Source organism: Anabas testudineus, chromosome 24 (genome assembly GCF_900324465.2).
Source record: "Anabas testudineus chromosome 24, fAnaTes1.2, whole genome shotgun sequence".
Lineage (NCBI taxonomy): Eukaryota > Metazoa > Chordata > Actinopteri > Anabantiformes > Anabantidae > Anabas > Anabas testudineus.
This window is the reverse complement of record NC_046632.1, coordinates 13,706,072-13,733,818: the sequence shown is the minus strand read 5'-3', so window position 1 is coordinate 13,733,818 and position 27,747 is coordinate 13,706,072. Positions and strand designations below refer to the sequence as shown.

At 38.9% G+C, this 27,747-nt stretch overlaps 5 protein-coding genes across 8 annotated transcripts; 2 read left to right on the top strand and 3 right to left on the bottom strand.

Annotated features, from left to right (window-relative positions):
- Positions 1 to 278: 278 nt before the first annotated feature.
- Positions 279 to 3,033, top strand: LOC113148963 (protein yippee-like 5). 2 transcript variants are annotated; one of them, XM_026340735.1, is made up of 3 exons: positions 279 to 469; positions 894 to 1,046; positions 1,755 to 3,033. In XM_026340735.1, exons 2-3 carry the CDS (start codon positions 906 to 908, stop codon positions 1,974 to 1,976), a joined length of 363 nt encoding a protein of 120 aa, XP_026196520.1. In that variant the 5' UTR covers positions 279 to 469; positions 894 to 905; the 3' UTR covers positions 1,977 to 3,033. The 2 variants fall into 2 exon arrangements, with proteins under 2 accessions (XP_026196520.1, XP_026196519.1); XM_026340734.1 differs by having other exon boundaries at positions 884 to 1,046; positions 1,755 to 3,030.
- Positions 3,034 to 3,847: 814 nt separating this feature from the next.
- slc35a1 (solute carrier family 35 member A1) lies at positions 3,848 to 8,937 on the top strand. The gene is made up of 9 exons (XM_026341471.1): positions 3,848 to 4,028; positions 4,315 to 4,495; positions 5,768 to 5,927; positions 6,473 to 6,625; positions 6,813 to 6,879; positions 7,184 to 7,360; positions 7,451 to 7,585; positions 8,164 to 8,293; positions 8,805 to 8,937. The coding sequence occupies exons 1-9, from the start codon at positions 4,019 to 4,021 to the stop codon at positions 8,827 to 8,829; spliced, it is 1,038 nt and encodes a 345-aa protein (XP_026197256.1). The 5' UTR covers positions 3,848 to 4,018; the 3' UTR covers positions 8,830 to 8,937.
- Positions 8,938 to 9,383: 446 nt separating this feature from the next.
- Positions 9,384 to 16,713, bottom strand: rars2 (arginyl-tRNA synthetase 2, mitochondrial). The gene is made up of 20 exons (XM_026341470.1): positions 16,562 to 16,713; positions 16,358 to 16,431; positions 16,159 to 16,261; positions 15,881 to 15,964; positions 15,683 to 15,783; positions 15,538 to 15,593; positions 15,182 to 15,265; positions 15,001 to 15,077; positions 14,645 to 14,803; positions 14,441 to 14,547; positions 14,070 to 14,165; positions 13,851 to 13,911; positions 12,763 to 12,839; positions 12,137 to 12,261; positions 11,722 to 11,789; positions 11,461 to 11,570; positions 10,799 to 10,894; positions 10,575 to 10,649; positions 10,382 to 10,445; positions 9,384 to 9,477 (listed from the first exon to the last, which is right to left on the bottom strand). The coding sequence occupies exons 1-20, from the start codon at positions 16,595 to 16,597 to the stop codon at positions 9,391 to 9,393; spliced, it is 1,740 nt and encodes a 579-aa protein (XP_026197255.1). The 5' UTR covers positions 16,598 to 16,713; the 3' UTR covers positions 9,384 to 9,390.
- A 1,014-nt stretch (positions 16,714 to 17,727) lies between these two features.
- Positions 17,728 to 21,539, bottom strand: akirin2 (akirin 2). The gene is made up of 5 exons (XM_026342066.1): positions 21,041 to 21,539; positions 20,517 to 20,651; positions 19,875 to 20,024; positions 19,720 to 19,791; positions 17,728 to 18,297 (listed from the first exon to the last, which is right to left on the bottom strand). Exons 1-5 carry the CDS (start codon positions 21,210 to 21,212, stop codon positions 18,287 to 18,289), a joined length of 540 nt encoding a protein of 179 aa, XP_026197851.1. The 5' UTR covers positions 21,213 to 21,539; the 3' UTR covers positions 17,728 to 18,286.
- Positions 21,540 to 22,802: 1,263 nt separating this feature from the next.
- cnr1 (cannabinoid receptor 1) lies at positions 22,803 to 26,859 on the bottom strand. 3 transcript variants are annotated; one of them, XM_026340766.1, is made up of 2 exons: positions 26,596 to 26,859; positions 22,803 to 25,915 (listed from the first exon to the last, which is right to left on the bottom strand). In XM_026340766.1, exon 2 carries the CDS (start codon positions 25,868 to 25,870, stop codon positions 24,461 to 24,463), a length of 1,410 nt encoding a protein of 469 aa, XP_026196551.1. In that variant the 5' UTR covers positions 25,871 to 25,915; positions 26,596 to 26,859; the 3' UTR covers positions 22,803 to 24,460. The 3 variants fall into 3 exon arrangements, with proteins under 3 accessions (XP_026196551.1, XP_026196552.1, XP_026196553.1); XM_026340767.1 differs by having other exon boundaries at positions 26,601 to 26,859; XM_026340768.1 differs by having other exon boundaries at positions 22,803 to 25,878; positions 26,601 to 26,859.
- Between the last annotated feature and the right edge of the window lie 888 nt (positions 26,860 to 27,747).

Below are 27,747 nucleotides of genomic sequence, written 5' to 3'. Positions count from 1 at the left end.
TAATTAGGTTTTGTTCATTTCTTATCTTTGCACCTCTTAGTATAAACTTCTATGTGCAGTTCCAGTCTTCAGTCAACAGTTGGATATTGATTTAGGATTGTGATTACATTATATTTCAATTGATAATTGATCACATTTAAAATGACTATTAAACAGTTTCATTAAGTTGAACTTTACTATCTACCCTAGTAAATAAACAGCAGCCTATAACAGCTGTTGCTTAAATAGTTTCGTTAGTGTTTAGTTTATTTTGAAAGTCCTGAGCGGAAGTTGTCCTTCTCACTCTGGCTAGCTTTGCTAAAAACAAACCGCCATTGTGTCACAGGCGACATCAACGTCTCCGTTCAACAACAACAACAACAACGACAGAAACATATCTCTTCACGAGAGAATAAACACGAAACGCCGAATAAACAGGTTTCGACGAGAATTAAGTTTTGAGTCTTTGTCCTCCGGCTGACGTTACGAGGTGAGAGCTGTTAGCTACTGAACGCTAACCGGCGTTTGTCCTGATCACGGTTCGTTAACGTTAACGTAGCATTAACCAAACCTCTGGTGTTGATACTGACTTGAAATAAATCTTTAATAGTTGTACTAAAGGGCAGTTTATAAGTCAAACTGTATTAACATTTAGTGGGGCTTGAGTTGTAATTGTTGTCATAAGAAAGGTTTAAACATCCTCCTGATATGATCATGTTTCCTTACAGCTCCATGTGAATACCTAACATTAGCATTAACACTGTACAATAACTGTAAAAATAACTTCTAAATAGATTTAAACAGTTTAAACCTTTACTATATGGGTGTCGTAGAAAGATAGTTCATATTGGGGTGATGCTTTTACTATCAACACATGAGGGATGCTGTGTTTACTGATTTGCAGGTCATTTTAGGTGGCAGACAAAATGGGCCGCATCTTCTTGGATCACATTGGTGGGACTCGCCTCTTCTCTTGTGCCAACTGTGACACAATCCTGACCAACCGAGCTGAGCTCATCTCCACACGCTTCACTGGAGCCACGGGACGAGCCTTCCTGTTCAACAAGGTACCCGCATATCACATCATTCACATGGACACCTGTGATCATGCATAGCAGTAGTGTTTTACTTTAAAATACACTGTAGTAAAGGATTTTTGTGATATGTGTTCAAGAACATCTGATATAAAGAAGTTGGTTGTTTTACATAATTCCTCATTGGCAGATTAGACAGGTCTTTTTTTTTCCTGGTCTATTGCATCAATCATTTCGTACACAGCAAAAACCAAAAGTCTATAAGTTACATAAAATAAGCACGAAATATTACTTTTTGTTTTTACTTTACACAATAAAGATACAGCAAAGTATTCCTAATTTCATAAAACAATTAAACACATCAGAATGACAGTAGACATCATTAGAGATGAAATACATTTTTTAATGCTCCTTAAATTGCTTTTCATACAACATGGGTTGTATTTTATTATTTCCTCTGTTTTATATATGATATGTATAATATATGACTATGGGTTTAATAGTTTTGAATAATGAATTTGACATTTTGCTAAACATACCATTATTGACGTAAAATTAATAATTGATTACAGCCATTGACCTCAGGTTTCTCCTTGCACCTCATTTGCCCTTCTAATGAAGAAATATAAATGCTCTATGCCTTTCAAATTTTGCCTAAATGTTTTGATTTAATCACTGTAAAATTAATTTTGCTTTAAAAAAAAAAGTATGTAAGTCACCAGTCTGATTGCTGCCCTCCAGGTTGTGAATCTGCAGCACAGTGAGGTCCAAGATAGAGTCATGCTTACTGGAAGACACATGGTGCGTGATGTCAGCTGCAAGAACTGCAACAGCAAGCTGGGCTGGATGTATGAGTTTGCCACAGAGGAAAGTCAGCGCTACAAGGAGGGCCGTGTCATCCTGGAGAGGGCGCTGGTGAGGGAGAGCGAAGGCTTTGAGCATCTTCCCTCCGACAGCTCCTGAGTTCACCTCTGTTGATGTTACAATGCTTAATCTGTGCATACTACAGCTTTTCCTTTAGCAGCAGTGCATGGACTTAAATGGACAGTGTGCCACTTTTGAGAGCTGGGTCGATGTGGGGAGCATTTCTCCATAACTTTAAACATCTAAGAAATTATTCAGTTGTGCTTCTCTACCTATTTAAAACCACCTGTATTTTCAATATGTGCACATAAGTCTGTGATGTGTTGGTATGACAGGATTTTGGCTGCTGTCAGAGGGAAAAGGTTTGTTCCTGCAGCCTTACAAGAGGCACAGGCGAGTGTTAAACAGAGATTCAAAGAGCCATCGACTGTGAATACAGGTGCTAAAGAGAAGATTGTTGAGATCAAATCGTTGAGATGATCACTGCACAATGTGATAGATGAGTGTTCCATGTGAACCTGTGCTGGAAATTTTACATGCTATCCTTAATATCAGCTGTACCGGGGTTTTTCCTAGAATAAAACAACATTATTAGATAAAAAGAGTTTCAAAGTACAACAGCTTTGATATTCATGTTAAAAATCATCATATTTTTAGTTATAATTGACCTTTGCTTTTTGTTATTTTTGACAGGGATGGAAGAAAGTTTTTTAGTTTATTTTGCATTTTATACACTTGCAGTAAATCACCACTTGATTTTCTGCAATAATTTCCATGTACTGTTCCTCTCCAGCCATTTAACATCTTAACATCATAACTTATTTTCAGTTATTTATGTATTTTGATTGATGGCAATTGGAAAATTATTTGAAAAACAAAAACAAAAAACCTACTTGTTTTAATAATAAAAATAAAGAATATTCAGTCATCTCATGTGTTGTCTTATATGTCTGTACATTGACAGAATTTAATTTTGCATTCTAATAAAATAATAACTAATAACAGCTTTTTTTATAAATTAATTTAAGCAAGGTTTTTCAGTTCTGATTTTAGATTAGATTGTCACCTTCTGTCATGCAGCTCTCCAGTAAACTCCTGTACTCTGGAGGTCACTTGAGTTACACATAAAACAGTGTTTATGCAATTGTAATGTAGTGTTGTGTGCCTGAATACCTGATTTATTTATTTGATTTTTTAAATTAAAATAGTTAAATATGAAAAATAAAAGGTTTCTTTTTTACTTTTTAGAAACTTTTTTCAATGATTCTTGAATTGAATGACAGCACTAACTACACCACCACTTGTGATTTCACCATAGTATTAAGACATTTCTGCTATCATGATTCAGCAACAAGCTGAAGCAAGCGTTTGACCTCAGTATTGTGTATTTTCCTTCCACCCTCATATGAAATGTGATCTTCTAGCTTCTGATTGATTGGGCACACCTCATCTGTGTAATCTGCAGCGGGTAGGCAGCTTAGGTAGGCACTGCACATTATGTGGATGAGGTGTGATGAGTCAGTCAGAAGCAGAATCATAGTTTGTCTTAAGAGGAAACTTCAAACACTATTGCTACCAGTTATTAAGCAGCAGGTTACATCATTAAGGTTATTTTAGGATCAAATGTCTATTGTGTGCATGGGATGATCAAATGTTTCCCTGGAGTGAAGCAAAAAGTATTAAAAGTATTGTCATTCTGAAAATGCAGTTTTAAGAGGGATGACTTTAATTATCTAGAATCAACTTACTGATTGGGCAACTAAGCTCCAAAGCCACTGGTTAACCTTTGCATAATTAGATTTTTATGAAGACGTTTAATTGAACTGAATTATTTTTTTGGATTATAGAATTTAAAAGAAATAGTAGTTTTAGTTACCATTAATAAAGTCTAATACAGTTTTAACTCGAGGACTGTCGAGGTACTTAAAACAAACACACCCGACTCCTTCATCTCGCGCGGCATTGTGGGAAATGCAGGAAGTCTGATGTCAGGCAGCAAACTCCAAATCACAATCATTACCTGATGTGTTGCAGGTTGGGCAGCGTTTTGGGATTAGCCCATCTGTAGCCTTTAATGGCAAACATCGAGGGCAGGATAACCGACTCTCCTGACGCTGGGACTGACAGAAACTAAAGCAGCCATGGGCGTCGGTGAGTTTTGGTGGCGACAAGCTAGCATGCTCGGCTAACGTTAATGTTAGTGTTAGCCGTCGGTGACTAACGGTAGCGTCACGGAAAAGAAAACGCGTTTAAATACAGATTTGTAGACTCTAGTTGTGTGTTACTAACAGTATAGTTAAAAATAAACACACGGATAACTTTTAAACTTGTGTAACTGTAATTGCTTGTGTAGAGCTACACGTAGATGTGTAGGTGAAGGACCGTTAGCTGGCTAACGTCACATTAAGTTACTCTCCATCCTCCATTTCCTCCTCAGAACATGTGAGTGTGGTCTTCAAACTGTACTGCCTGACAGTGATGACACTGGTGGCAGCTACATACACTGTGGCACTGCGGTACACCAGGACCATTTCATCAGGAGATCTGTACTTCTCGACCACTGCAGTGTGCATCACCGAGGTCATTAAGTTGGCACTGAGTCTGTGCATGCTGGCAAAGTAAGTAGTTGTAACCACTGTTTGGAAGTGGTTATGTTATCTCATAAATAACATATCTCAATAACATCACAGCCAGAGGCATGAGTATATGTATATGAAGTACAGGAAGTGAAAGTGCTGCACCTAAGTACAGTTTTGGGGTTTTTCTGCTCTGCACTCCTACATTTACTGCATTTATTTGATCTACAAACCCCACTATCTACACATTACAATTTTATAATAAACACATATGATACGCTTACACATTTCCCTATTCAAGAAAGAGAGTTGTGATGTTTCAGATGAATGCGTTCATCTTTATTTTTCTGACACAAATATAAGAGATTTGAAATATTTCCAAAGACCAGTTGCATTTTGGAAATATAAGCAAATGTATGAGTTTGGTGCCTGCGACACAAACACTGATGTTTACCACCACCTTTACTTTTCTTTTCACCTTTTAATTGTTAGCAAACTGACATCACTAAGTGCTGCCAAATTGCAAGTGGAATATTTACCCAGTCTTGCATTCAGCAAGAATAGGCAAATATTCCCCTTGCAAAACAACAATTACCGCTTTATGATGTGCCATATATTTCAAGTTTTTTAGATAAAGCTGACTGTAGAACACGTTTTTACCGCCTTTCAGTGCATCTGACATGAGCTCAGACAACTTGATGTGTGGCTTCTTTATTGTAATTTAGTGTGTCAGGTTGCATTTCTAGATGTTGCAGCAGATTGTTTTAAGTGATAACTGTTTTCCAAAGGACTCCCCAGCCCATGTGGTTACATTCATCATGGTTGCATGACGGTTGCTCATGGACAGCCACCTCAGGGCTCGAAGGTCACATTTAACGGTGGCCTTTACACAGAGATTTCTTTCAAAGTGCATGTTTCCACAGTATTACAAACTGACCTACATTGTTTTTGAATCAATTAAGTATTCTTATGAAGTTTAACACAAAGTGATGAGTCAGACTGAGCATTTGATGGATGCTACTTTTTATTTTAATTTTGTTTTTATTCTAGCCTTCGCATGTGTCTAGGGTACTAAACTCTGAATTAGCTTATTTAACAACAAGTGCAACAAGTTAAACAAGTAAAAAATGGAGGTCAAAAGATCTGAGCTGCACCTATATATCAATCAAGCTAATAACACTGGTCTCAGTTTTATGTTTAAACATGTGTAGACTTTAGAAAGACATTTAGTAGTTAGAGTTAATGTCTATGTAAGTGAACTATTTCCAATATTTAAACCTCTTCATAAGTCTGTTTTTATGTCTCCTCTGCCAGAGAAACAGGAAGTCCAACCAGACTGAAGAACGCAATATTGGAACATGTATTCCTCAGCCCTAAAGAGCTGCTGAAACTCAGCGTGCCCTCCATAGTGTATGCAGTCCAGAATAACATGGCCTTTCTTGCCCTGAGCAACCTTGATGCGGCTGTTTATCAGGCATGTACCTGTACCTGTTATTTTGTTGTTGTGGTTCTGACTGAAAAGGCAGATTTAATGACATAAAACACAAGTATATAATTGATTTTTAGGACTGTTGTTCCACTGTGAAAGTAGAGTAATGTTTTTCTGATGGTTTTGATGTCTGCACAACATTGAATCCAATGCAACGTGTTTACTAGTAACAAGCGTTTGTTGACGTATGTTACGGACATAATTGATGTAAAATATATGTTTCATTGCTGCTAGGAGGGTGGATACATGTTAGACAGAGTTTATTTGGGCAGTGAGACCAATCAAATACAACTCCACAGCGGATGTGCCTTTACAGTGGCTTACTTTTGTTTGTTTGTAAGAGTAGCATTGTCTTCTACAAGGTGTGAAGTTTATGTTGAAAAGAAAATAGGTGGTGGTTTCCTAATATCTACTTTGTCTATAGAGCTGAGTGTGAATCAGTAAAGGAATATTTTCTCCAGCTTCACTCTAGAAATGGTGCTTATTATTTGTTTACAACTAAAACGCATGACTTGCGTTTTCCTGTTTAGGTGACCTATCAGCTGAAGATCCCGTGCACGGCCTTGTGCACCGTCCTCATGCTGAACCGTTCTCTCAGCCGGCTGCAGTGGTTCTCTGTCTTCATGCTGTGTGGGGGCGTTACACTTGTCCAGTGGAAGCCCGCAGAGGCCACTAAAGTTCAGGTAGGGTTGGACAAATTAAACTTTACATATTATAATCACCCTGGTGACTCAGTGAGTCATTTACATGATGTCATTGTCAACATGCCGTGGCTACTATCATCCATTTTAAAGTTTTAGTACTTGTATCTCCTCAAGATACACATATTTACCCACTGTTTGCTGGCTTATGCCATTTCTGTTCCCTCAGATTGAGCAGAATCCTATCCTTGGGTTCACTGCCATTGCTATTGCAGTTGTCTGTTCTGGATTTGCAGGTAAAAAAATGGTACTGAATTCTGTGGAAATGACTGATTATTAACTTTTTCTCATATAATAAATGATGCATGTTATTGACTGACTAAACAAACATTGTGCAGAAGCATTCCCCAGCCTGAATTCGCCTTAAACTGATTGTAATTTCTCATCACTAGTTGCTAAAAGTAAACCGATATTTGTATTTGTTTAACTGTTATGGAGGGGTCAGGCCAGTCATCTTTTTATTTAACATAAGATGTGAATCATCAAGTATTGTAATATTTCACCTGCACCTAACAATTACCTCTCATTTTCCTGATTGAGGTGTATACTTTGAAAAGGTGCTGAAGAGCTCCGACACATCTCTGTGGGTGAGGAACATCCAGATGTACCTGTCTGGCATTGTCGTCACCCTGATTGGTGTTTACATTACCGATGGTGAAAACGTCCTGGAAAAAGGCTTCTTTTTCGGATATACACCCTGGGTGTGCTTTGTAGTATGTAAGTATGACTAAACCTGGGGATGTTTTCTATGCGATTTCATTTATCCCGACAATATTTTACTTGACTGTGATCTCTCTGTGCTGCCAGTCCTGGCGAGTGTGGGAGGTTTGTACACGTCGGTGGTGGTGAAGTACACAGACAACATCATGAAGGGCTTTTCTGCTGCAGCTGCTATTGTTCTGTCAACTGTGGCATCTGTCATCTTGTTTGGACTGCAGATAAGTACGTTTCTTATAGCTTCTTATAGGTGATTTAGGAATAGGTTGTATTCTGCTGTGCAGCCTGTTCATCAGGTGATGGAGTGTGTTTGTAGATGTGCTGTTGTAGCTCGTGGCTTGTGTTTATGAACATATTGCGTAAAAAATTTGAGGCCGCACAGCTGCATAACCAGAAATATTATAATATGCTGACCAACAAGCATGAGAGACAAAAACGTTTAATAAGATTTCATTGTCAGTGCTTAATTAAAATCCTGGAAAAAACGGACAAAATAGTAACGCCTTATTGAAGATAGAAAAGTATAGCATACTCTGATCTGAAATGGCTATGACCATGATCAGCATCAACCTAAAGTAACTTGAGAAAAACGTGTAAATATCACTTCTGGATGCAAAAAGCCAAGATTATAAGGAAGGAATTATACTTTTCAATTTTATTGTATTGAATACTTGTGTATGAGTTTAATTAAATTTTTTATTTGTCAGTGAATCATAATTCAGCTAAAACTAATGATTATTTTATACTAAAAAAACATCTTCTACCATTAAGTGTCTAATTTTTCTTTTCTTTCCCTTGTGCAGCGATCACATTTGCCTCAGGAGCCATCCTCGTGTGCGTTTCCATCTACCTATACGGACTTCCAAAGCGAGACACGACTAAGCTGATCCAGCAGGACTCTAACAGGGAATCCCAACAGAAACTGATCCATGTGTGAGTCACTGATCCTCTGTTGCTGCTGGACAAGCAGCTTTGAGGTCAAATTTTCTGGGGACAGTTTAAAAAAAAAAAAAAAAAAAAAAAGCTGCTGCACTGGTGGGTTAAAAAACACTCACTTTTTATGTTCAGTCAATCATGACGGCAGCATTCGTGCCACTTTACTGTCGGTGTGCTTCTTCAATTCAGCCTATTTCCAACCACGCAAGACAGGTGGTGTCTTAATGTTTATAATATCAGACTCTGGCAGTGTTTGAGTTGATGGAGAAAAATCATTTCAGTCTTTTAATAACTCTTATTTCAATGGATCAATGAAGTATTATAATTCATCTTCAGCCATGCTGGACCGACAGGTATTAACAGGATTCTTTGGTGCCTCTATATATCTATTAAAGGGTACATATACAGTAAGTATTGCAACATCTTATGATGGGGTTGTTGTTGTTGTTTTTATAATACATCTGGTTTAAACTGTGTAGTGCTGATTCTGAATGTGTCCAACTTGCAGGAGAACATACTTGAAGAAAGAATGACGGCAGACTGCCTGTGTGATTATATGTTTGTCATTTAGTCGGTGTCATGCAACGTACGTGTTTCACTTTCTGGAAGTCAAAGTTTTATTAAAATCAAATCAAAAAGTACTAAAAGCAACACTAATTAATCTCCCCAGGATTTTTGATAGTGATAAATCTGCCACAGTAGTGATTAAGAGTCGGGACCTTATTGTTTCTATCCTTTGGTCAGGGCTCTTCTAGATTCAATCAACCACTTTATTTCCAGTGTTAAGAACATGGTGTGGACTGTTCAGTTATACTGAGAGTAGCTCAGGGGTTAGCGGTTCGCTTCCCGGCTCCTCCTAACTACTTGTCGAGGTGTCTTTGGACAAGACACCAAAACCCAGAAGGGATCAATAAGGTATGTTATGAAAAGGTTCCTGAGATTTACAACTGAATGAAAAACTAGAAGACGGGAATCTACGTGGTTGATGCAGAGTTAATTAATTTTATTTTGAAAACAAGAAAATCAGTATTTACAGTACAAAAACTTTAGCAGTGACATAACACTGATATAGTATAAAAGCCTTTTCGCAAGTTTCACATTTTATCAACCGGTGTGATGCCGAGGATCCTCATCCCGTTGGCCAGTACTGAGCAGGCTCCTCTGAACAGTTGTAGTCTCACCTAATGATGTTTATTAAACAAGGTTACAATTAATTTAAAATACATTTTGTTTTTGCAATTAAAAGCATTTTCATTTAACATTTCAACTGGTTGGCTGTCGTGTTAAGTAGATCCTTTCATCTACTATAAAGATGTTGATAGATCATTTTATACAGAAATGGGGATCTAACAGCATTAGACATTTTAATATCATCAGCCGTGTACTGCTGTAAAAACGCAGCAGCTGTAAACACAGTTGTCACCAGCGGATTTATGAGCTGACATCAAAATGAAAAGCTGGGCTTTGTATTGTGTCTGCTCGACCAACAATAGGTTCTATGTTAAAGAAGCATCGTGCCGTATGTAAGTGATGTTAAACTTGCCAAAGAGCAGCTTCCAATTACTGTGCTTTTAAAGTTAGATGATGTAAGTTTTGAAAGAAGAAATAAGCCCTTTGTTACAATTAACATTAAATTCATTAGTAATAAAACACGCTTGAACAATTTAATTCCTTCAGGGGTATTTAACAGTACAACCTCTGGAGCTTTATTAGCTTAAGGCTGCTAATGTTAGCAAATAGGTAAAGTCACAGATGAGCAAAAGTTACATAGGGCTGTTTTAAGACTGTGCAGAAGAACCTGAGAGTAATTAATAATATTATAGTATTTAATATAGTAGTAATCAATAAACAATCACAGAATTCTACAGAAACATTTCTGCCCATATCTTATAGGCTTTTGCAGAAGAAAGAAATACCTTTATAGTAGATTGTTTGTTAATTGATCACAGAAAGTCAAATTTTTGCTATTAAATGATGTATTTATGTCATAACACAAGTCTGTGGCAGAAAATGTCACTGCAGAGGTTAAACTATATGAGAAGAGCTTGTGCATGTGTGTAAGATGGTTTTTTTTTTAGTTTCTACCTGTGCAACATCCCGAGGGCTTCCTTTCACCGGCAGCTCTTTGTGTGCTGAGGCGATCAGGTGGCTGAAAGACAGTGACGAGGAAGAACGCTTGAGTACACAGTTAAATTACCACCTCTGCAAACATTTAATAACCCTCACTGCAATAAACCAACAGTGAGCAATCCCGCAGGACTAACATCCTGTTACTTACCACAGCTTCAATAAAAAGTTGACGAGGTGTTTCGGTTGCAGATCCTGGGCGGACTGGTACAACACCTCATCATAGCTACAAGAGAAGCCATGTTTTTTGTAAGATGTGGAGCAAATATTGATACAACATTAGAAGACTGCGACCACTTTGTTAACTGCCTCATACGTGATGATTATGCAAAGGTTTCAGAAGGCAGGTTTAAAAAAAAAAAGTACTTTGCTTACCGAAGGAGGTGCTGCAGGATGGTGAGACCTGTCTGCTCATGCAGAACGGCTGGATCAAATGTCGCTGCTTCCAAGCCTTCGTTCCTTCGTAATAAACTGCAGTAATAATATTACAGTCGAGGTAAATGAGACAAGTGTGTGCATTTTTTAGATTAAGTCTTGTTAGCAATTGTTTTTACCTTGGCACAGATGTGTGAACACAGATTAGTGTCTAGTTTAATTCCTTTTTTAATCTTTAACAAATTTGATAACATTATTTCATTCTTTATTTGAGCGATTAATCTTTACAACCTGTTGAATAACAGGTTTAAAATTCTGACACCGACTCATTCTTTTCTTATTAGACTGGGATCAACTTCCATTACATTTGTAATATCACACAAGATGCTCGTGTTTTCATGTTTCAAGGTGCGCTCGTTACCTTGACTAAAAGCTCGACGGCAAAGTAGTGCTGGAAAAATCAGCGAATGAATCAAGATTTGTTTTTAGATTTTTTATTTGAACATTTGCTGCTTTTCTAAATTTGCTATAATAATAATAATAATAATAATAATAAATTGACAAACTTTTGGGTTTTGGACAAATTGATCTGAGATGCAACCTTGAAATATTTCCACAGCTTTCTGTCATTTTAGAAACTGATTAATTGAATTAATACAGACCTGCAGAGTCGAGCATGTGTGTACTGGAGGAAGACGCCTGTGTCACCCTGAGCCTGCAGCATCCGGTCCCAGTCAAACTTATAGTCTGACTGAAGGGGACCTTTAAAGTCCTGAAAGAAAATCAACAGAAAAAATGACGTTTAAATGACAAAAAATAAATTGGATTCCAGTCTTATTAGCAGTTATTACAGTGTTGTAGCAGACAGTAACTTGACTGAGTTCCAGATTGAGGTTTAAATCTGTCGTTCTGTAATTATTTACCTGGACTATTAGTGCACTGATTCCCACTTTCTCTGCGGTGTCCTCTGGGTTGTCCATTTCCTTCGTTGCTGTGGAAAGACGTTCATTATTCCCCAAGCAGCTCACTTCATTAGTAAACAAATACATTGAAAGTGTTGAATACAAACTGCAGAACTTTACAAATCTAATTTAGACATTACAAAGTAATGCAGCAGTGGAGCCAACCGTGCGATGTGGTTGTGTTTGTTGACATAATAAAAACTTAATGTAGTGCATTTATTTACAATGTGACAATATTTACACTGCACACACACACACCGGTTAGTTCAGAGCACTGAAGCATTGAGTGTGTGTGAGAATATTTCTGTACTAAGACAAGTGCAAATAGATTTGTGGCTCAGAGCCAAGAGTGTTTCCTGTTGCTGGAAAGTTTTACTCTTTGATTGGCTCATGTTGTGGAGCATCCTGGCCCGAGCTTCATCCAGGACGTCCTCCAGAAACACCACCTCGCCAGTCCGAGTCTTCATGCCCTGCACCAGGCCAAAGGGCACATGCTGACACCTGCAACCAGTCATTATACATGTATCATGTTACTGAAGTAAAGTTCAATATTTATTTATTTTTAAATACTGTGTATAATTTTGTATTTTATCCAAATATTACAACTAATGGTGTCTAGATACTAATTTATAAAGTCTCCACACCAACTCCAGCTCTCAGAAATTTAGGTAGATAAGTCAATTTTCTAGTCTGAAATGTAGCTTCCAAGTAAACAAACATCTATAGAGTGTACGTGTGAAGGAATACACAGGTAAAGCACAAGTTACTGTTGAAGTGAAGAAACAGCAGCAACAGCACCGACAGAATGAAGATAATAAAAAGTAAATGAACTGAATGAAATTATCTATTCAGAATTTTTTTTTATCTATAATGTCGCTGAAGATGTTTTAGAACATTGAGCTATTCTTTCATTATTCTTTGGTTTTTGGTTTATGACCATCGAACAGCTACTGTCGTCTACAGCATTATGTGTGTGGCAGTGTTCAGGTGTGTTTCTGCTACCTGTCAGCCCAAGAATGTCCCATAGCAAGCAGGATCTGGAAGAGCTGGTGGAAGTGATTCATCTGACTTTTATCTGTCTTAAGAAAAACAAACATACAAGAAACAAGAGTAAGTAGTGATGGTTCATGATGAAATCAGCAGTTGAACACAACACAGTCTGTGATCAACTGGCTACAGACAGGAGAGTTTATGGTTCACTCGTTACTGACAGATTATGGTTAAACAAACGTCCTCTTTGCAGTTTGAAGTTTGAGTATCGTAATTCTGGTTATCACATTTTGCATATTTGTTTATGCTGTGGTCAAAGTGCAAAATTCTAACATCATCTTTAAACCTTCGTCACAAAACTCGATCAAACAAGTGATTATAATTTATAAGCTCAGTCGTGCTACTGAGTTTACAGAGGGAACGTAAACTCTGCTCTGAATTTTCACTGAGGGATCAGTTTGGTGTGAAGCTTCTCTCAGAGAATCAAAGTCCACTGTCGATCAAAACACAACATGAAAGAGCCAACAAACAATCTGAAGTCTAAGTAAGTCATTTCATTTCTAACATACCAGGAACTGATTGACTAATTGTTTACAGTGCTCTTAATGAGGTTTTAGGAGCATAACACTGAAAAGAAAACCTGAGGGATACATTAGCATGCTGGTGTTATTGGCTGATTTAAACCGATTACAGATAAATCACTTACTGCTGATTTAAGATCATATATTTTAATTAAACATTTATTTTGGAAAAGTGGATGTTTTAGATTTAAGAATGATGGTTCAGACCATCAGATATCCTTTTTAACACTTACCAACCCATAATGCAGCACTGTGTCTGTGGACTTAATGGTGTTTGGCTAGTTACTATTAAAACTTTTTGTGTTTTACCAGTCGTATAAATCCTGTATTAGCTTTTTTTAGACTCTGGTTGAATATAACTGAAGCTCTACCTATAAATTACATGATCTAATCATCACTACTGGGACTGACTGTCTTATTTCCCTGTTCTCTGTCTTATGGTGCAGCGTGTTTCCCCAATCGGTCGCATCATATCTTTAAGGGGCGGTGATGTAACAATTAAACGCGGGCCATCCTTACCACATAAATCATCTCATTGAAATTGTATTTTTCCTTCCGGTCAATGGCTGCAGCGATATCCCTGAAATTCAGAAAATGGAAAAATGTATTTAAAGTGTTCTAATGATTTTTTTTTTTTCCAGACTGGACTGGCTGAAACTTTCACTGACATCACATAAACTAAACACAGCTGTAAACATTTTTCTCTGGCTTTGTTTTACCACTTTTACTCGTACTGACCTGGTGATGTAGAGAGTTGTGCCGTCGCTGCGGAGCACTGTAGAGACGCTGCTCATGTCTCTATCTGGAGAGAGATCCACTACACCAGTTCCCTTCCTATAAATACAGAGATTCTCATGAAATCCAGTCCATGTTGGCCCAGTTTAATCTAGAGACAATGAGACAAAAGTTCAGAATGTCTGCTGATATGATCTTTCTGTACCTCTGAACTCATTCTGCTGCTACTTATATCATCATGAGTGACGTGCTTTTGTTTTTACATACATGTTTCCAAAACCTTTTGCATCAAATTTGTCTTTTGATCTTTAACGCAAACAGTATCGTTACATGTCCCACTATGTTCTTTATGCCCATGTCTTTAAGTCACCTACTCAGATGTTTTCAGCAGACCTCGGCTCTGCAGCTGTTGCACCACCTCCTGGGCTTGGTCTTGGTGAAAGGACTCTCCAGAGTAAATATCAAAGTGGACCCCTAACCGCTGGACAGATATGAAACGTCTCAATCAGTGACGTGTTAAAATTCTAGTAATATTTTCACTTCGAGCATCAAATTTTGATGTGTGTGACTGGTCGTACCTTGTAAACGTGTTGATACTCGGTCACTGTGATCTCTCTGAACTGTTGCCACAATGACACCGCCTGGCTTTCATGCTGCTCCAGCTGTCTAAAGAAGTCTCTGGCAGCCTGCTTCAAACCGTCATCATGCTCAGCTTCCTTGTTCACTTGAACATAAACCTGCAAGAAAAATATATGAATTATGTACAAAATACTGTCATGGTGATGTTGTGTGGCGGTGGGAAGGCCTGTTTGTCTTAAGACCATGCAACACTAAATTTCTCAACTCAAAAAAAATGAATTATTGTTTGTGGGAACTTTATGAGATTAAAAAAGTTACAGACTCTGTGAGTAGAGTCAGTGCATGGCTCATTCACCTCAAACAAGTGCTGTAAGGGATTCTTTTTCAGTTTCTCCTGACATCCAAATTGTCCAAACCCAGCTCCAAGCAAACCTGAAATCCAAGAGATAAAACTGTTTCAGCCATAAAATCTACTCAAAGAGTAGCATTTGGGGTGCAGCGCCACCTGCTGAGTATTTTGTACATAATTTACTTACCAAACTGCATACCCCAGTCTCCAAGGTAGTTCATCCGAATAACATTGTTACCAAGGGACTGCTTTAGGTTTGCAATGAAATTACCTGGAGGTGGGAGTTTATATTGTTTCATTCAAGTTAACTGACTTAATGATCACTATTCAACTGCAGGTTTCTGAACAGCAATATTGATATTTCAATTACAGATAATTTAATTATAGTGTATTGACCAATATTAATTATCTGTACACATGATTCAGAATTTGTTTACTTCAGACATAATCAATAGTAGTGATGTATCTACAATCAGCTAACGTCTGCTGATACATTGGATACTCTGCTTTACAGTGTACTGATCAATTAATTACAAAACTCACCAATAACTGTAGACCTCAAATGTCCAGCGTGGAATTTTTTGGCGATATTTGGAGAGCTGCAACATATCAAGGTAATTGTTTGGTCTGTTCAGAAATACATATATACTGTAAATATAAAGTGTTAAGGAAGAAGAACCAGAAGTACCTGTACTCCACTAATGTTGTTCCTCTCTTGAGGGTATCAAACAGTTCACTGTTTAACCCAAATTTCTCATCCTCCCCGTTTCCAAATGGCTCCAACAGTTTCTATAACAGAGTTACCATTAAAACCAACACACACATTGCTAAGGGAAAGCAATCCGGCAAGCCATGGTGTTTTCTACCATTGTGGAAATGGACAAACCTGAACGAGAAGCTGGCGATTGACTTTAAAAAGGACCATTCCACGTTCAGCAGAGACGTCTTCCACCACACTGTCCTGCTTCAGCTGGGAAACATAATGTGGTTTACAAATTCAAAATAATGCTTTATAGATGGGACAGCTTTTGCAATCTGAGCGCCTGAGTTCAGGATTATACAACATTAAACACAGTGTGAACCTCAGGGTGCTCCTGCACAACGACACTACATAACAACAGGTATGTGAAGATGACACATGGATTCATCTGTGACCAAACTCACCTGAGTGGCCAAGTTCTCTGCCTGCAGCTCAATGTCTCCACTCGGTGGCAAAACCCCATTGAGTCGCAGTGTGTTCAGTGACAGTTTGAAGTCTGCAGTCTGCCTGAAACGTGCAAAATCAGGATCTTTAACATTGAATTGGTGAGCAGACAAACACCACGAACAGAGACAGGCTGAGATCCACACAAGCTCACTTAACTGTTTCTTAAAAACTGCAACAGCTGACAGAGCTGCTGTAAAGGCCTCCTCGGGCTGCTGCAGGGTCATAGCCAACTGGACATGAAAACATTCACAGGTTAGAGATTTAAAACAAGTTAAAGGCTGTTTTGACTTTGTCAAGGGTCAGAGCATGTTAGCATTAGCACACAAGCTCATTTCATTTACAAGAATTTAGATGCATTACCTTCGCTGCAATTCTTCTTCTAAAGAAACACGCCATGATTCCTAAACGTGCACGAACAATAACAAACTTAATGCAGAATTAGATAAATGTGTTCATGATCCGATCACGTTTATTTAGCTACTGCTCCCTCACATCACTTCCTGTTAGTTCGACCAATCACAGGCTTCTTTGCCAACAACGTCATCTACTACTAAGGGTTCGTTTGATTATGTTCTCTGTTGCTCCCGTCCTTTCTTCCGTTTGGTGCAAGATTAAGAAATTATAAATAAATAAAACAAATATACTTCACAATGCAGGAGAGCTGCACAGTAAAGAACAAATAAAAGTGCACAATAGTTATTCTACAATTTCATATTCGTTACTGATAACTATTTATATAAAAGTATTATGGGCATGGAGCTTTTCATTCTGCGTCTAAATTAGTTTTAGGTCACCTGTCACTTCTGCATGTGGTACATACTGTGCAGAGGTTTCTGCAGCCAGATGTTTTCACTAAGCACATCATCAGGTGGGCCCATCTTCCTGAGGTGCTCAATCATCATCATTCCTCCTTGATAGTGGCTCTGACTCCTTACTTTAGCTTGGTGCAGGTATCAGGGTGCTGGATTTAGGGTGAAACCCTTCATGTATTGCACGGATCTTCCTTGACGTGATGTCAGTGGCTTCGATCTCCTCTTTTACCCAGCTTATTGTAGGCTGTATTTTGTCCTTCCTGTTCAGCTGACTTCTCAGGACTTGCTTTAAACAGAGTATGTCCTTGGTAAATGCTGCACTTGATAGTGACTGGTGCTACTGCCTTTAAGTTCTAGGTGTAAAGATGTAAAGGTTAACTGTATTTCTAAAGCAAAAAGTTTAAAACGAACCTAAATCATCCGTGTACAAGTAATCACACCCCGAAATAGATAGTACAGGTCCAGACTTAAAAAGAAGTAGAGGATCCTCTACTTCTTTTTATTAACCATGCTCACAGTACAATTGGTTACTTGTGTCACTAGCTCAATTACTTTTAGTTCCAAAACTATTAAATTGATAATTTCTTCTGATATGAAGTAGGAAGTGTTGGAGAAAACAAAAAAGGTGTGAAGAATAAATAAATAAATCTGTAAATAATGGTGAAATTACAGAAATACAACCTTTTTCTCAACACTTTATTTTTCTTGAATCAAAGCCTCTTTATAACTACAGCAAATAAAAACATAATTTTGGTACAATGAACAAAAGTCAAGCAAAAAATAAAAAAATACAGTGTATACAAATGTAATAGCAATAACTGCCAGTACACTTTAAAACAACGATGAGAAAGATCCAAGACTCCTGTTCCTAGGGGTCAAGTCTGAAAGTGGCTTGTTCACTCATTAATGTCCAATCCCTTTTTCAAAATGTTAATATACAGGAGCTGCACGAACTAACAGTAATAAAATCAAAAGGCCAAGTGTATATGACAGTCATCCTTTTACAAAGGCATCAGAAGAAGCCAAATAAATATTGACACGGCAGTTAAGAGGCCACTGGTGGAGTCGGAGAGAGTCCTTCAACATGTTGGCAGCAGGAAGCTCACCTAACTCTGGTAGACACAGCAAACGTGGATATCACTAACAGATGCCCGCGGCAGTGAGTCCACATAGAGGCGATATGGCACAGCTAGGAGAAAAGTCCAACAAGACCCACTGAGACCCTGGAGTAAATTGCAGCAAACGGTGTTTTCTCGATATCAGATGCTGACACTCAGGAAACATCTGTGGAGGGACACAATGAATGAATATCATCAATATTAGCACATTTCATATCAGCTGATGGCTTCACAGCTTGGAAAGAAAAATACTGAAACAATGCAAACCCTTCTCATCTATAAATGTTCTGCTGAACTGAAGAAGGAGAAATGTTTTAGTTCACTACTGATAATTTCTATGTCTGTAATAGTTACGTTTGAGTGTCTAGACCCTCGAGTAAAATGAATCTTAGATTATGTTCTGATTTTGACATTTTTCTGTAAGAAATACTTTGGTACATTATATAGTCAAGTCGTCCCCATACACGATTAAATTAAAGTTTAGTATCACAACTGTCATTCATGAAGCCCAAACAGGTGTCACAAACGTCCATGTAAACCTGGTACCACACCCAGTGCTTGTATTTAAAAAATTCAAACATTGCAGTTTGTGACCACACAAACTCCACAACACCTGTTGTTGTTCTCACTAATGCAAAAACTAATTTTATAAAATAGAGGAAAATAAAAGCAAGTTGATTCATCCACACATGCTGTACAACACTGACATACAGAAACTAAATGATAATTAACAAACCACCATCAAAGTTAGCTTCTCTTCCTTCCTGTACTACAGCGGTTTTCCTTTGTGCTTTTCATAATCTGGAGAGCAACAACAACGTACGTGTGGACTTTTGTAGACAACACCAATGGAATTTGGTCACTGCACGTGATTGTGATTGTACAGTAGTAAAGCAAAATCAAGTCTTGTCAATCAATTTTCATTGGCTTTTATAAGTGGTTCACTTTATTTCACAATTATTATCCAAGTGGGCTAAACTTGATTTTAAAAACAGGGCTGGTTCAGAGCCAGCGCTGAGTTTTGAATCAGTTTGTTCCATCTATCAGCCTCTTTGCTTGTCTAGACCTAAGAATTGCTTGCGTCAGGACGGGGCTGGACTGTTGTGACAGACAACGTCAAATAAAGCTTCATTGGAAAGACAAAAATCAGTGCATCATTTATTAGAGTTGAATAACTGTTCGGTAACTGATAAAATGTAGATAAGCAAATTAACTTAAAAGTTATAATTAACACCCAACGTTCACTTTTAACAAGAAACAAAACATATTGAACGTAACCACTATGATCACAATAAGCAGTGCAAATATGCTGGACCTACAGTGTTTAGATGTCAATGTAAGTTGGAAGCAACACTTGTACAGAGACACTTGTACTTAGTGTGTTAGAAGTGTCCGAAGACAGAAATATGCAGATGAATAGTGACATAATGACACAGCTCTAGTAAGAAGAAGCAAACTGGTTCATAGTTCAGCCAACTAGCACTATCTCAGAATTAGCACCAAGTTTATGTTGGTGAAAAAAGGGTAAAGGTGCGTGTTGTAGAGACTGTTAATAGACCCCAAGTGTCTGACAAGTATATATACTTACAGCTAGCAGGCTGCTCTCCAAACCTTCGCATCAGCTGATCATGTGTGAACTTGACAAACGCATCATATTGCTCTGTCAAAAGAATAAACCTTTATTAGTATGTTTACAGATTACTCACAGTAGTTTTCATATTTCAGTAATATTTGACATCATACCTGCCAGCTTTGTCGTCAGTATCTCGTCGTACTCCTCGCGGATTTTGTCCTCTCGCTCCTTCAGTAGTCTTTCACATATCATCCCAACCTGTCTGAGGGAAAATAAAGGCTGCTCTTTCCTGGTGGGTGATGAGGCACCCGAGGACATGCCTGTGAGGAGAGTCAATATAACACCATTAATACAAGATGTCCTTAAATAATAGAACAACACTGAGCCTGGTCAGTCTCATATTACATAAAGGATAATACACTGAACTCATTCAGAGACTATGGCAACATTTCCTGAACTGTCGGCTATATTTTGTCTTAATAACAAAAAGCACAATAAAATAAAATGAAAGAATAAGGGAACTCTATTACGCCTCTGCTGGAGGTGGCTAGGGCTATGGGATTTCCCTTGATTGTGTGGAAACTAATTTGTGTTGAGGTCAAAGCAGATGAACAAGTCAGTCAAATTAAATAATCATCCAAAAGAATGTGGTTAACAAGAAGCTTTTAGTTATGTGCCACGATTGTATCAACACATCCCAATGAAGACCTTAATTGGCGAGTGATCAGTGTTCATTGTGCTTTTAATTATATAGTGAAACAGATGTGTTGATGGGTTTGTTAAAGCTCTTCTCTTGCTGACACTTCAACTACCTTGTAAGGCAGATCCACTGTGAAGGTGTTGCAGGTCCAGAGGACAGCAGCCATCAGCCTGCTGCAGACCACTGTCCAGGTGTCGTCGTTTCTGCAGTCGCTTGTACTCCTGTTTGATGTTGTGTAGAATTTGCTCTGAAACGGAAAAAAGCACTCAGTCCATTAATGAACCGACAGCATCACACAAGCGTTTCAGCTGTACCCTGACAAACACACATCTCACATGAACGAGCATCCATATTGCAAACAGCATTAATCACACACGTTTGGGCGACGTTTCCTGTTGTCCTAATCATTGACTAAACTTCTTAACACACGTGAATTCACAAAGGGGCCATAAACATTTACATCGCATCGTCTACATCACGTTACCAACACATTTCGTATGTAAATTGGCTCTGTGTTAGCGGACACCGGTACACACGGGGTACATGCTAATGTAGCCCCGTTTAGTATGAAGACTGAATCTAACATAATGTACTTCACACCACATTTAAATAAAGATTGTGACATTAAATCGATACCTGTCGTGAGTCTGGACGACACTTCCCCGAACGGCGAGGGCTCCATACGCAGATACTTTTGTGGTGAAGAGACTGGAGACATGATCGGGGCGCACCGCCTCCTTTTCGGGGAAGCGGGGCTCATGAGAGGATCAAAATCCAGAGTCCGTTTCAGTGTAGCCCCGCAAGCCATCACGTCGAGTTAGTCTAAAACAAACTAAACCAGAAAACCTTAGATTTCCTGCCGCCGGCCTGGGCCCCGGTATGTGCTGCTAATGTTAGCTAGCTTAAACGGCAACCGCTGTTCCGGGTTACGCACGAATACGCACTTTTATCCTCTCTCGTTGCCTGCTGCTGACAAATCTTACAGCGTTTGAATCGCCGAATATATGCGGAAATAAAATGGAGAAACTCAGTTACGTTAAAAGTGCTGTAAAATCAGATGATCGCAGATTTCGCCGCAGTAGTTTGTAGTCCCCACTACCAACGGCTACGACTAGCGTACCTTTAATTCCTTTCTGTTTTGTCAGCTATGGGCATGCGCAGGAACACACGCTCATGCTGGTACATGTAGTTTTTATTCCACTTCCATTAAGTCATTTTACAGGCTGGAGAACTACATCTCCCGAAAACCCTCATAAAAAGCCCCCTTTTCAAATTTGTATTGTTTGCTAACAAAAGTTTCAGTTCAAGAGTCAATAATAAATCTGAGGTGTTTTTAAAATATAAACGAATTCTACAGCTAGAAATAAACGACACAGCAATTACTCGCTGTGATACTTAAAAGAGAAAAGATTGAATTAATTCAGCTCAGGTAACATGCAGGTTAAATGCATGTATCTAGAGATTTAATTTAGTTTTTCATCTTAATTCGGTTCATTTAATGTTATGTTTCAACAGTATTTGTGACTGTGGGCTTGACCCTTCACTACAATCATTTAAAATCCTTAGACACAATTCTAAAATCGATTATTGGTTAACTGTCTGTGTGTTACGTTCAGATGTTAAGGTGGAAATTGTGCAAAAGGATCATTTGGAAGTTGAAGTAGAAAGAAATGTGAATAAAAGAATGAAATACTGGCACAAAGCGGTTGACTATTTGCACAATCACCCAAAAGTTTCACATTTCCCTTCCATCACTACCACTTCCTCAACCACCCATGTACACATAGGCCTATATTTTGAACTATTTTGAGGATGTGTGTTAGGACAGCTGACATATTGTGCAATTTGAATAACACAAGATAAGGTGTGATAGTTAGAAGTGTAGGTTTAAGAAAACAAGCCCCAGCTACAACAGGATATTTTCAGTATTGAAGTGAAACTGATTAATTAGTTAATCAACTAAATGTGTCAGCACTGGTGTTAACCCTGCCTATTTATTTAGGTTTGCAATGATTAAAACATGACAGCGTTAGCCCGCCTCATGGTTTTCTGCAGAGTGGAGAATTTGGTAGATAAATGAACAAAATGCTGTTGACATCTGTCTCAGCAGATGTTGCAATTTGTCTATCCCTCGAAGTCAAGAGATGAAAAGAGCAGAACAGATGTTGCTGCGTAAGATGCTGTGGTGAAGCTGCAATGTGTGTGTTGAAGTGTTCTTGCATCTTCCACTTGGGGGCACTAACACATCACTGATGGCCTTTGGTGCACCAGCACTTCAGGACGTGGCCTCTGTCGGGCTCTATTGCTTTTATATCGGTGATTCTTGGATGGATTAAGCAAATTGTGCTGTGACCTTCTGTTTCCCACCATCAAAAAAGTCAGTCAAATAACTGCAGGCAAAATGACAACCAGCTGCAACTTTATTCAAAAGTTTGAAAACAGCAATACTAAAAACACCTGACCCATTGTGATTTTTAAGTCATAGATTCCTCATTATGCCACCACTGTACAGAAGCCACTTGACAGTTGACATTTTGATCTTCAATACTCAATAATACAAGAGGCAGCAAAGCATACTGATAAACAGCTGTCTGGATAGCTTTACACCAAGATAAATGTCTACAGAACAATTGTGCTGTGAGATTTCAAGATTAAAAGTACTACATCACCTAAAAATCACGTTCTCAGATTCTTTTGTAAGGTCAGTTGTCGATTCTCCACATAACGCATACACACAAACTTTCATTCAAGTTACCAGCTAGTGAAAAGATCCTTGTTTTTCTTGTTTAGATACGTAAAATTAACAGCAGACATATTTTTATTTAGAGTTACGCCAAAGGTACTTCACTAGGCCTGTGCATGGGTTGCTTTTGTTTTCCGAAGTGATGCCCCGCTGCAACAGTAGCACAAAAAACAACTCACTGGAATGATCAAAAGGCGGGTTGGGGTTTGGAAATATATCACCAAGTCACAAGATATCACACACATACAAGGCTGAATTCAGTAAAATCATACATTGGATGAAAGCAGCTATAGTCAGAAACCAGTTCAGGTTGTTACAGTAGTGGCCAGCACTCTGCGTTCGGATTCAGTTTTAATGAATGGACTCAAGCTTTGGCCGAAAGCCTGTTGTTGTGTTGGCTATTTAGCTGAACAAGTCGGTTTGAACACTTTATTTAGCAAGAAAACACTGTACAGTTGTTAGATACACATTTGCGCAAAGACACACTACTCTAAAGGTTTAACAGCTAGCGAGTGAAGAAATGGACAACGGAGACGACTCTAACTCTGGCACAGATAATGTAATTTGAGATTTCACACACTCGCAAGCTGTGATTTCATTTACCTCCATCTCAGTTTGATTTGTGATGGCGGGTTTTCTTTTTTTCTCTTATCTTAAAGATGAGTCACTCTTCATTTCTCAAAATCTCTGCACACATTTTCCACTCACTGAGTGTTGTCATAAGAAGTACAAAAAAATGACATGTTTAATGGCCATTTTGGAAATAAACAATCAGTCATTTGAACTTTTTTTTATCATTTCCTTATAGAAATGTCTTTACCCAACATGTACATGAAGCCTGTAGAAAGTCAAGGCGTAAGGATTTGTTATGTTTATGGTGCAAGACACATGTTAAAGTCTATATGACACAGTAAAACATGTCTAATTAAAAATGTCAGTAGCCCCTTATCCCATAAATGAAGATATATTGTTTTCAAAACCTGAATTCACAGTACAAAAATATAATATCCCTTCACTAATTGAATTCCATGAAGTCTATGGTAAATAGCAGACTCAGGATAGTCTTTGATAATCCTTTCAAATCACGAGTCCTCTCTATGACCTTGCAATACCATTTGGCACTTTGGCACACTATGTACTCACACACGGATGTAAAATAATGCAACCACTAAAGCGTCTATGTGAGGATGTAAGCCGATACCTTCAGAAGAGATTTTTTTTTTTCTGTGCAATAACTAACTTCTGCATTATAATGTTAAATGGCATTGTTTGGGGAAGATGATGTTTGTAACAGTTTCCCCCATCAGGGCCAATTAGACAGCTTCTGCAGAAGTTTCGGCCGACACAGACATTGTTACTTTGGCTATTTTCACAGTGGTCTTCACGCAGCTCTCTGCAGCCCTGTTTGCAGAAATGTTGGCATTTCTGTTCTGACAGTCTGACTCGAGGCTATTGTCCAACTGCTGGGCACTGCCCCTGCAGACACGGCAGGAGCTGAGGAAGGCGTGCCGCAGGTCCTTGCTCCTCAAGGCGTAGATGATTGGGTTGACGGTGGAGTTAAGCAGGCAGAGCATGCTGCAGAATGCAAATACTGTCTTGATGTCATCGTCCATCCTCCAGAAGAGGTCATAGACCATGATAGCAAGCAGTGGGCCCCAGCAGATGACCAGCACCACCAGGATGAGCACTAGGGTTTTGGCCAGACGGATATCCATGCGTGCCTGATCAGGGCGTGTGGTCTGGACTTTAGTCCCATCTGCCGAGTATACAACAAGGCTCTTCTGAGAGGCCCGGCTCAGCATGCGCACAGCATGATGGTGTGCTTTCCACAGGATGTAAATGTAGGCATAGATAATGAAAAGAACCAAGACACTGGTTACACCGATCCAGAACATTAGGTAGTTCTCATCAATCAGAGGGAATATATCTGAGCAAACAGAATTGAGACGTTTACAGTTCCAGCCCAGGAGAGGTAGCACCGCAATGATGATGGAGATGGTCCACATCATACAAAAGGCTATGACAGCCTTGGTCCGTGTGACAATGCGTCTGTAGGCAAGAGGCCGGTGTATGGAGATGTAGCGATCAATGGCGGTGAGGAAAAGGCTGCCCACAGACGCCGTGAACGATGCTGTGACTCCACCCAGTTTAAAGAGGAAAACATTGGGACTGTCCTTCCTGTGGAAAACATGGAAGTCCAGAAAGCTGTAGACAAAGATGACACTGCCCAGCAGGTCAGCCACAGCCAGACTGCCAATGAAGTGGTAGGACGGCCGGCAGCGGAGGGTGCGGGACTGCAGGATGACACATAGGACCACCAGGTTCTCCAGCACTGTGAAGGAACCCAGAGTCAGAGACAGAACAGCCACAGCTAGCTGCTGGCTGGGAGTGAGGATCATGAAGCACTCCATGTCCATAAAGTTCTCCCCACACTGTATATTGTTAGTCTCATCTCTGAAAGTGGTCCTGTTGCCAAACAAGTCTGTGGCATTGGTGGGGAAGAAGGGGATGCCCTTAAAGATGAGCTCCTCTTCCGCAGGTACTTTGTTTGGGAAGGAGTTGCTGCGGAAAGCAGATAAGGGCTTCTGCACAGAGAAGCTGCCCTTGAAGTCTACGTCGTTGAGGGGGTCATCATAGTTAGCATCGTTGGAGCCCAGATATTGTAAACCAGATGTAATAGTCCGGAAAGTGGTGTCCGCCACACCATCCAGCACAGATTTCATGGCTGTGTCTGAGGGAAATACTGCAGTGTAAGACGCCTGGACAACCTACAAATCAATGAAAAATATTTCACATTCCTTCAAATCTCAAAAAAACTAAAAGAATCACATGCATCTAATATTCATCTGTCATAACAATTTCTATAACATAAAATAATCTCCACATAATGCAACATTTTTATAGGGGAAAAATGTTTTTTTTTCTACACACATAACGCAACAGGCTTAGTTTTCCAAAAAGAAGAAACATACACCTAAAAACAAAACATGCTGAGAATAGAATTAAAAATCATTTTTAGCAGGTTTAGAAACGCATGACAAACACAAAGCAGACAAAACTATGCAAATTCTCCACACCTGCTTGTATTAAAGCACCACTGCACAGAAAAACACAACCTAATTCCTTCTAGGTAAACAGAAGCCTACATGTATGATCAAAAATGAGTCTAATTTCTACAGCAGCAGCATAACTGACATTATATAATACTCTATGTATTGGATATGTGCAGACTTTTGAAAGTTATTTTACTAATAGAAAGTCCGAGCATATGCAGGAGTGTAGATTTAGCAGAACATACATTTAGAATCTGCACATTAATATAGAGTAAAAACACTGATACTTTAAACTAAGATAAACAACATTCAGCATTCTGAGTACTGGCACAAGCGGAGAAACAACATTAATGCTCCATTAAAACAGTTTAGTGATGAATATTTGCCTTTTTTACCTTACATAATTTTCCCAAGTGCGCAGAATCGCCCTTTATCAGCGCGCGTTAATCCAAGTCAGAAGCGCAACATCCAACAACACAAAAGGAGAAACAATCAGCGTGCCTTTGTTATAATGGACTCACTGCTATTATCATATTTATTCGTTTCTTTTTTTCAGATTCTACATGTAGCATAAGTTTTTCAAACGTCTGCAGACGTGTCCTGTCGCTCTTGGAGTGCGCTCCTGCTCGTTTGGATGCAGGTTGCTGCTCCTGGCTCCGGCGTCTCTCCGGTCTCTTTCTCTGCGTCTTCACACTTATGAAGCGTCGCTCTTACAAGCTGTGTGACGTGTTTCGATGAAGCTTGAGCGGCCCAACCCCATGAAGCTGTCAAGTGCGGCTGCATAGGAACAAGGCAGACGGCAGTGGTGGTGGAGGCTTATAAAAAGGATCTGATTTGAATTCCCAGAGCTGCTCTTAGCAGACGGACAGCACGAAGCACAAAGTAACTACATGAAAACACTTCAGAACAGCCATTCCTCTTTCTGATTCATAACTATAACCTAGGAATTAGGAAGATTAAGTTGTAATGGAACAAACAGCTCATAGAATCACGCGGATGTAACTTTTTAATTGAAATGAGGAGGCTTTGCTTTGGTGTTGGAGGCAGACAGAGGCTGCAGACTTCATCCATAGTCAGAGCACGTCTGTTTATTGTTTGAATAATTAACCAAAACTGAAAATCTCAAAGAACAGAAAGCAGATTTCATCATTTTGATGCAGGCTGCAGCTGCAAATGTGGAACCCAGTCGTCCAAAATATATCTTTGAACACTTAAAAACAGTTTTCGCTTTGTACCTATTACTCTGCCCACTTTCCTTTACTTTCATCAGAACCAATTATTTTGAGTACTTAAATCTGAGTCATTGTTGAAAATGCACAAGACGTGCCAGTAAAAAGTGCACTTCTGTTGCCAAATACATCATTTGAACACCTAAAAATCAAATTCACATGGGATTCACTGGTGATGTGACGACCCAAGATGGTTAATCTACATTTTATTATGTTTTTGCACACTTCACATCCATCCAGATGTCCTCTTGTCTCAGAAGAAGATGCCTACTTATCAGCACATTCAATGAGATTACACACCAGCAAATTAACAAGTCA

What these genes read in the sequence shown, in the direction of transcription:
- slc35a1 (XM_026341471.1), top strand. An exon ending in TTGATGCGGCTGTTTATCAG is followed by an intron (nt 5,928 to 6,472) that starts GCATGTACCTGT and finishes TTTCCTGTTTAG; the next exon opens with GTGACCTATCAGCTGAAGAT. An exon ending in CAGAGGCCACTAAAGTTCAG is followed by an intron (nt 6,626 to 6,812) that starts GTAGGGTTGGAC and finishes CTGTTCCCTCAG; the next exon opens with ATTGAGCAGAATCCTATCCT.
- akirin2 (XM_026342066.1), bottom strand. Translation starts at nt 21,212, where the DNA reads ATGGCTTGCGGGGCTACACTGAAACGGACTCTGGATTTTGATCCTCTC. An exon ending in CAGTGGATCTGCCTTACAAG is followed by an intron (nt 20,025 to 20,516) that starts GTAGTTGAAGTG and finishes CTCTCCTCACAG; the next exon opens with GCATGTCCTCGGGTGCCTCA. An exon ending in ACTGACGACAAAGCTGGCAG is followed by an intron (nt 19,792 to 19,874) that starts GTATGATGTCAA and finishes TTCTTTTGACAG; the next exon opens with AGCAATATGATGCGTTTGTC.
- rars2 (XM_026341470.1), bottom strand. Translation starts at nt 16,597, where the DNA reads ATGGCGTGTTTCTTTAGAAGAAGAATTGCAGCGAAG. An exon ending in CAACATGAGCCAATCAAAGA is followed by an intron (nt 11,790 to 12,136) that starts GTAAAACTTTCC and finishes GTCTTTCCACAG; the next exon opens with CAACGAAGGAAATGGACAAC. An exon ending in AACTTTTTATTGAAGCTGTG is followed by an intron (nt 10,446 to 10,574) that starts GTAAGTAACAGG and finishes ACTGTCTTTCAG; the next exon opens with CCACCTGATCGCCTCAGCAC.
- cnr1 (XM_026340766.1), bottom strand. Translation starts at nt 25,870, where the DNA reads ATGAAATCTGTGCTGGATGGTGTGGCGGACACCACTTTCCGGACTATT.
- LOC113148963 (XM_026340735.1), top strand. Translation starts at nt 906, where the DNA reads ATGGGCCGCATCTTCTTGGATCACATTGGTGGGACTCGCCTCTTCTCT. An exon ending in GAGCCTTCCTGTTCAACAAG is followed by an intron (nt 1,047 to 1,754) that starts GTACCCGCATAT and finishes GCTGCCCTCCAG; the next exon opens with GTTGTGAATCTGCAGCACAG.